Below are 7,432 nucleotides of genomic sequence, written 5' to 3'. Positions count from 1 at the left end.
TGTTGCCATGTGAGCAAGCTTGGGTGTTCCCAAGATTCAACTTTTTATTAGATACAGGAGTTCCCAGAGGGACCCCAGCTTTCCAGGGGAAGGGGCTGAAGAAGGGGTAAATGGTTAAAAGCACTGAAGCTGGGCCCACAACTCAGGCTGGGTCCAGAGAGTCCTCAAAAAGGCTGAGGAGGTTCCGAGGTTCAAAAGAGGGATAGGAGCCCCGAGGAGTCTCTGTGTCCATATCACTTAGGTCCTGGGTGTCCCTTGGGGGAAGGAGGAAAGAGGAATGATACTCAGGAACCCAAAACCAGTTCCAGCTGGCCCAGTCCCCAGGCTGCTCACCTCCACATGTACCTGCCCTGGGGCGTGGAGGTGCTCCTGGCGGCCCGGGACAGGACGGGCTCTGGGGAGAGCGAGGGCCTGTAGGGAAGTGGGGAAAACAACCAGGCCTTAAGGGGTGAGTCCAGGGCAAAACCAGTTCTGGCCCTACCAGGGCTCCAAGTCCACAGTGGGGACAGTAAAACACATTGCCCACTGTGTACCTTCTCCTTCCTTCAGCCTAGCAGTTCTCAAAGGCCCCCCTCCCCCCTATTCAGGACAGACAGGCTTTGATGTCAAGTGAACTCTTGGTAAACGAAGCTTTTCTGGCACTGCTCTGAAGTGCCTGGAGTGAGGGACACATTACTATAAGGGAGGGAGAACTCCCGAGAGCCTACGTGGAACACGTGGCTTTTCTGTGCTGCGGTTTCTTAATTACAGCCTCTCTCGGCCACCAGGCACCTGGGACTAGGGTAGTCCTCTCAGGGCGGGTGCTCCCAGGCTCTGGAGGCATCTACACCAGGGAAGGACAGTGTCTTGTTCCTGGGCAGGGGCAGCCTCTACTGAGGAGGTGGCTGCAGCCCTGCTGGCCCTCTGCCCTGCCCTCCCTAGTGTGGCACTGTGCTGTGACACAGCCACATTCACGCAGGCCAGGCCGCACTGCTCAAGGTGTGACAGAAGCCAGGTTGGTGGCAAAGCCCATGTATCCATCTCCATGAGGCCCCTGCCTCCTCCCATGTGCTGACAGCCAGGGATTTATCACCCTGGGAGTGGTGTCTCACCCCCCTATGCTGTCCTCATCCCAGCTGCTGGAGAGGCTGCTGTCCAGGAGGGGGCCGAAGGATGGTGAGCCGGGAGGGGTGGTCGGTGGCCCTGGGGGCTGCAGCCAACTTGCAGGGTGAGCCAGGCTATGCCAGAGCCAGCACAGCAGCGTGAGCAGGGCCTGAGAAGATGCGGAGGACAAGCACCGTGGCTATAATCTGTGCCCTTGGGAGGCTAAGCAGCAGGATTATGAGCTTGAGGACGACCTGGGCTATATTGCATGTAAGGAAGGGAGCCTGAGGTGGCAGGAAGCTCGTGGGCAGCCAACACAGTGGGGCATACCTGCCACAGGGCCCAGCCACGACTTAGTGTGTCTGCAGCCATGCACCAGAGGACACTCCAGGGCCTTGGCTGCCTCAGCATGGGCAGGGCCAGCAGGGCCTCGGCCGTGGCCCGGAGCTGGGGGTCAGGCTCCAGCATCATGACCAGGACAGAACGCAGCTCAGCAGACAGACCTAGGCACAAGACAGGGCCATGTCAGGGGTCCCAGCCCAGTGGTACCTCCACCACCAGCCCCTGCTCCTGGGTCCCCACTTACCAGCAGTAAACTCAGGGGGCAAGTAGCCCTGGCGCAGCTGCTGCCAGCCTTCCCCACCACGGGGCAGCTCCATGTTGCAGGCCACTTCCAGGATGGTGAGACCCAGACTAGGAGGACAGAGAGAGGGACAGAATGAACAGTGTCAGCCTCGGGGCTGGTTCCCACAGATACCATCTCCAGTCCCGTGAAGCAAGTGAAGGGCAGGAGAGGTTCTACCATAAGCCAGGGAGATGGGGCGAGGAGGGTGGGGGTTCTGAGAAGGCCTCTGGAGAGCCAATATACCCTAGGCAGCACAAAGACCTTGTAGAATATAAACACATCCCCTGCAGCTGACATGCTATAGTGGAGGCCCTCCCGAACCCCACTGACAGGCACCATGGTTTCTATGGTTACTAGATCATCACAGTTTTGCTGAGACTATCAGGTACCGGCAATGGAGGAGGGGCAGTGGTTGCCAGCCTGAACTAAAACCCAGAGCCTGTGCCCAGACATGGTGGCTAACTGGGGACTGAGGCAATGCCCTAGCACGTCAGTATCATGCCTTCCTGGGATTGGGTACAGCTGCCACTCTTCCAATGGAGCTGTGAGGAAAGGGGCTCCCAAGGCTGCACTGCTTCTGAGCAGCTTACTCTGGGTACCTCAGAGCTGGAAGACAGGCAGCAGCTCCCAGGCCTGAGGCCAAGTGTCTAACCTAAAGCCAGGATGGCGCTTCACTCCTGGCAAGTCCCTTTATTTGATGGCCACCTATAACATCCTCCACACGCTAGTCCTCACCTGAACACATCTGCCGCTGTTCCATAGGACCCCTGTAGCAGCTCTGGAGCCATGTAGCGGGGGTCTCCCTCCTGGGCCTCAACAGCTCCAGTGGTACCCAGCTCGACCAGCAGCCCAAAGTCACCCAGCTTGCAGCGGCCGTGGCGCCCCAGGAAGATGTTGGCAGGCTTGACATCAAGGTGGACCAAGCCCTGGCCATGCAGGTGGGCCAGGGCCAGCAGAGTGTCCCGCAGGTAGCCCCAGACCTGGGCCTCAGGCAGGCTGGCACCCCAGGCTTCACAGTGTTGTTGCAGGCTGGGCCCACACAGCTCTGTCTGGAGGTACAGGATGCCACCCTCTTCCCAGGCCTGCTCCAGCCGCACACAGCGTGGGTGTTTGCCCACCTTCTCATGGCCACCTACCTCAGCCAGCTTCCGGGCCCGGTCCTTGGGGCCCCGGAAGGGCGACATGGAACGCTTAACTGCATACAGCCGGCCATCTTCCTTGGACCGTACCTGGAAGAGGTGATAATCACAGGCAAGGTCGAGGGACAATCAGCAGATGTGAAGATTTCACATATGGGGGAGAGGAAGATTGTAACCTATCTGTCTTAGGGAGACCCATGCATACAGAAACAACAAAACTGACAAACCTCCATTGGTAGGGTGGTATGCTGAGAGCCAGCAATGGTGCAGGCGGGGAGAACCCATGTGCTCTGATCCTCAGACTGCCCAAGGTGCAGTGCTAACGCAGGACAACGGGACAGTGTGCTACAGTACACAGCTTTCCTCTGAGGAGAGCTGGTTCAGGGGCTCACACTGCTGGTATTTGTAATAAGATTGCTTTTACACAGTACTGTGCCAGGGAAAGCTATTATTTTAAAGAAAATGTAAGTCTGTGGAAAATATATTTTTTTAAAAAAAGGTGGTAGGCATAGGGTAGCTTTGAGCCTGCCAGTCTGCGGGGTGGGGGTGGGGGGGCGGTATGCATTTAGGCCAGCTCCAGGAGCCAGGCAGAGTTTGCCAAGAACCCCAGCACAGTTGGATCCAGATAGAGAGATGTCATCCAGGAGCCACTGCAGGCTGTGCCAGGTTCCGGACAAGAGGCCAGTGTGCATGGGACAGCCCTGTGGGGCTTGCATGAGGGCTTGGGAGAAGTCTAAGCACAGAGGAAGGGCTGTCAGCCCAGGAGAGATGGACTGTGAAGGGAGAGAAAGAGAGAGAAACAGGCTGCCCAGGATGTTGTGCTATCTAGTGCAGTGAGGCATGGGATCCCCAAGATGAGCCTGGGAAATGGTCCCCTAACTCACCTTGAAGACCTCTCCATAGGAGCCATGGCCCAGGCGGCTAAGCCTCTGGAAACTCTGCTGGAAGAAGGACTCTGGCCGGCTGGGGTCATACCCAGGGCTTTTCAGGGGCTCTGATGCTTTGTCCTGGAATGACACCCTCCGGGGCTGGGGCTGGTGCCAGCCAGGAGTCCGAGGAGGGAAGAGACGGCTGATGGGAATGCTGCCCTTGGCAGGAGGCCGGGGTGGGAGACTTCGGCTGAGGCCCCCAGGTCTCTTGAGGGAGAAGCCTGGCTCTGCATGGCGAAAGTAGGCTGGTACTGGAACAGGGGTACCACTCAGGGGCGGCGGGGTACCCTCGGTGGGCACAGGCATGGCCAGCGTGAAGGCTGAGTGCAGAGCAGTGTGACCTCTTAAATAACACCTGGTTCTGTGAGCTCAGAGCCAGGTCTACTAGAACACAGAGGCCCTGGGGCCACAGCACCTGCAAGAAAGGCAGAGGACAAGAGAATGCACATTTGCACCCTGCAGCATCTATATCTTGGAGGTGGCAGAAACATGACATGGAACCCATAGACTTGTGTCCCCGAGTCTCTCCCAGCCCAGTGGAGAGGTTAAGAGGGTAAAGGAGAGGGAGCTCTGGGTCAGATGCCTGCATGTCCAGCCCCCTCAGACAACCAGCTATACAGCCTATCTCTGACTCCTTCCAAGCTCTTGAGGGGAAAATTTAATTCCAAAATAAAAGACATTTTTAAAGAAGCTCTGAGTTGCAGAAGTTTCTCTCTTCTTTTTTTTATTCTCATAGTTGTGGTGTCAGAACTGATTTACCAGGGCTCTACTTCAGGTGGGCAGCATGGAGTCCTATGGGCTTCCCCCAAAGATGCAGGAAGAACAGGTGAAAATTACATCCAAGCACCTGAAGGAAGAAACCTTTACCCAAGAAAACCTACAGTCTGGGAATGTGGCTTAGTGGTAGAGTGCTTGCCTAGCATGCATGAAGCCCTGGGTTCAATTCCTCAGTACCACATAAACAGAAAAAGCCAGAAGTGGCTCTGTGGTTCATGTGGTAGAACGCTAGTCTTGAGCCCAGAGAGGCTCAGGGACAGAGCCCCAGGCCCTGAGTTCAAGCCCCAGGACTGGCAAAATAGTAAGATAGTAAGATAGATAGATAGATAGATAGATAGATAAATGAAAACAAGAGAACCTACCAAATCTTGGTAATTGAACATATATGTCTCCTTGGAGCACTGTGGGCCAAGGAGAAGGGGCTCCCCTACCCCTCCAGCCAGTTAAAGTTCAGGTTAAAGTTCAGGCTGGGAATATGGCACAGAGGTAGAATGCCTGCCTCACATACATGAAGACCTGGGTTCGATTCCTGAGCACCACATATATAGAAAAAGCCAGAAGTGGTGCTGTGGCTCAAGTGTTAGAGTGCTAGCCTTGAGCAAAAAGAAGCCAGGGACAGTGCTTAGGCTCTGAGTCCAAGGCCCAGGACTGACAAAAAAAAAAAAAAAAAGTTTAGGTATCTGTCTAGAAGGTACTTCTCAGCTCCTCCCCCCAGCTCCATGTGACAGACAGGCCAGAGGCTCCCTTCTACCTGCTACCCTCAGGGAGGGGGCTCTTATCAGGTCCAGCAAGCTGTGGAGCCTGCTCCCCAAATCCCAGTTCATTAACAGAAGAGACTCACTGGGAGAGGAAAGCAGAGAAGACCAGAAGCCACTGCCCTGCACCACTTAGAGCAAAGCGTCTCCCTGTCCTGTCCCAGCTCCATAACATAGCTCCAAGATCTTGCATGGGGGAGGTGGGAGGTTGTGAAACAGATAGCCCTGATTACCTTTCAGTGTAAATATTACATATTTTATGGCAGATATTGATTTTAGGATGATGCCTCAGACATGTAAGTGCTGTCCTACATATGTACTAATATTAGCCTTCTAAATTAGTTTTCTAAATCTGAGACTTTTTGAATTCTGTGATTCAGCTGGTGCCAGGAGTTTGCAGACCTGTAGTTCTGTACTGGCTCCATGAAGGACTTAGCTTGGTGCTGGGCATAAATGCTAACTGCTATCATAAACCGTGTTCTCGGTTATCATTGAAAGGACACACAAAGTACTGCTAGCTGTCCCATGGTGTCAGTGACTGTATGAGCAGATGGGGCAGAGAGGGCTGCAGTGTTGTTACAATGTTGGAATTGAAAGAAAAACAAGAAAGCAACTTTGGAGGGAAGCCACAATGTATCCAAACATGCCAAACCTACCAGGTGTACTGTTGACTTCAGGATTAGTCACCTGAAGAGTGGAGGGCCTCCTGGGCTGAGGGAGTGAGCTAGTGAGGAGAGGGGCACTGAGAAGCTGGGAAGGTGCTCTTACATCCTTGGGGACCCTTCAGCTGCCTCTATGGACTTCAAGGATCCCATGGCAGGGCTGGGAGTGTAGGTCAGTGGTGGAGCACTTACCTAGCACTGGGAAAGGCCCTGGGTTCTAAAGACCCCCCCCCCCACTTCAACAAACAAGAAAAATGAAAAGAATCATACCCCACAACTTCTCAAAGTGAAGAACTAGGATGTCAGGATCTCAGGACACATGGGTAGCCCTGAACCACTGCCAGTCTTAAGCCAGTTCCAGGTCTGATGTCAATTGTCACTTAAGTCCGAGCACCAAACAGCCCTTGGTGTGGGACAAGCTGGTGGAGGAGTAGGGGGCTGTGAGGGGAAATCCAGGGTGGCTCTGAGTCGGGGCCCGGCCAGTGCGACCTCCGCAGTTCCCAGGGGTCCGGGATCTCACCCTTTCACTGGACAAGACACACGGGCTGACCACGGAGCGGCTAGACTGTGAGCTCCTCCCGGGCAGATGCAGCGGCTGAACCGTTTCGTGGAAGAGGGGCAGGAATCTCTGGCGAGCAATTGGGTAGCCGGGCTGTCATCGGGGGAAGAGCCGGCAGAGCAGGGGACGAAACAGAAAGGGGGCGGGGGAGGGGCGAGTACAGGGGGCAGTGCAGGGAAAGGGGTTCTTGGATCAAAGAGCAGGGAGGGAGGGAAGGGGCGAGGTGGGGCTGGAGGGTGGGGAGGGCGGGGTGGGGCTGGAGGGTGGGTGGGCGGAGCGGGGCTGGAGGGTGGGTAGGTGGGTGGGCGGGGCCTTCCGCCACAGCCCAGGAGGGGGCCCGCAGGGCAGGGCCGGCCCAGGGCGGAAGGAGGGGTGGGGCAGCCCTAGAGACCCGAGGGACCTCAGAGGGTGGGCACTTGAGAAGAAGTGGGTGAGGGTGGGCCCGGCAAGGAGCTGCCCCGGAGCGCGGGGCCCTCGGGGCCGAGTCTGAGCTCACCTGGGTCCGCGGGGCGGGGCGGGGCGCGGCAGCGAGGTCCCAGATTCCGGGTCAGCGGAGGCCACGGGAGGCTTCAGGACGGTCGAGGGAGCCGGGGTCTGCCGGCGGCGGCTCCGGACGCCCCCGTGAAGGGCTCTCCCGGCGGGGTGAACGGCCCGTGAACGCGCGCGGAGCCGGCTCGCGCCAAAAATTCCAAACCGGCCTCGAGGCCCCGCCCAGGACCGCCCAGGGCCCCGCCCCCTCTCCGGCTCCGGTGCGCCGGATGCTAGTCACGCCCCCACGCCCTGCGTGCGCGCCGCCGCAGCCACGCCCCCTGCCCCCCCTAGAGTTCTTACTGCGCAGGCGCGCTGCGTCCCGCCGCTGGCGTAGGTGCGGTCTAGCTGTGGGTTCAGGTCTAGCGATCAGGC

At 57.1% G+C, this 7,432-nt stretch overlaps 1 protein-coding gene across 2 annotated transcripts; it reads right to left on the bottom strand.

The window, feature by feature from the left end:
• Positions 1-99: 99 nt before the first annotated feature.
• On the bottom strand, positions 100-7,221 carry Pkmyt1 (protein kinase, membrane associated tyrosine/threonine 1). Of its 2 annotated transcripts, none has more exons than XM_048331964.1 (9): positions 7,026-7,221; positions 6,491-6,622; positions 3,732-4,191; positions 2,444-2,937; positions 1,670-1,776; positions 1,414-1,586; positions 1,092-1,252; positions 334-411; positions 100-254 (listed from the first exon to the last, which is right to left on the bottom strand). In XM_048331964.1, exons 3-9 carry the CDS (start codon positions 4,080-4,082, stop codon positions 143-145), a joined length of 1,476 nt encoding a protein of 491 aa, XP_048187921.1. In that variant the 5' UTR covers positions 4,083-4,191; positions 6,491-6,622; positions 7,026-7,221; the 3' UTR covers positions 100-142. The 2 variants fall into 2 exon arrangements, with proteins under 2 accessions (XP_048187921.1, XP_048187922.1); XM_048331965.1 differs by having other exon boundaries at positions 6,491-6,598.
• Between the last annotated feature and the right edge of the window lie 211 nt (positions 7,222-7,432).

The sequence above is a fragment of the Perognathus longimembris genome, chromosome 23 (genome assembly GCF_023159225.1).
Source record: "Perognathus longimembris pacificus isolate PPM17 chromosome 23, ASM2315922v1, whole genome shotgun sequence".
Classification (NCBI taxonomy): domain Eukaryota; kingdom Metazoa; phylum Chordata; class Mammalia; order Rodentia; family Heteromyidae; genus Perognathus; species Perognathus longimembris.
This window is presented reverse-complemented; position numbering and strand designations above follow the sequence as displayed.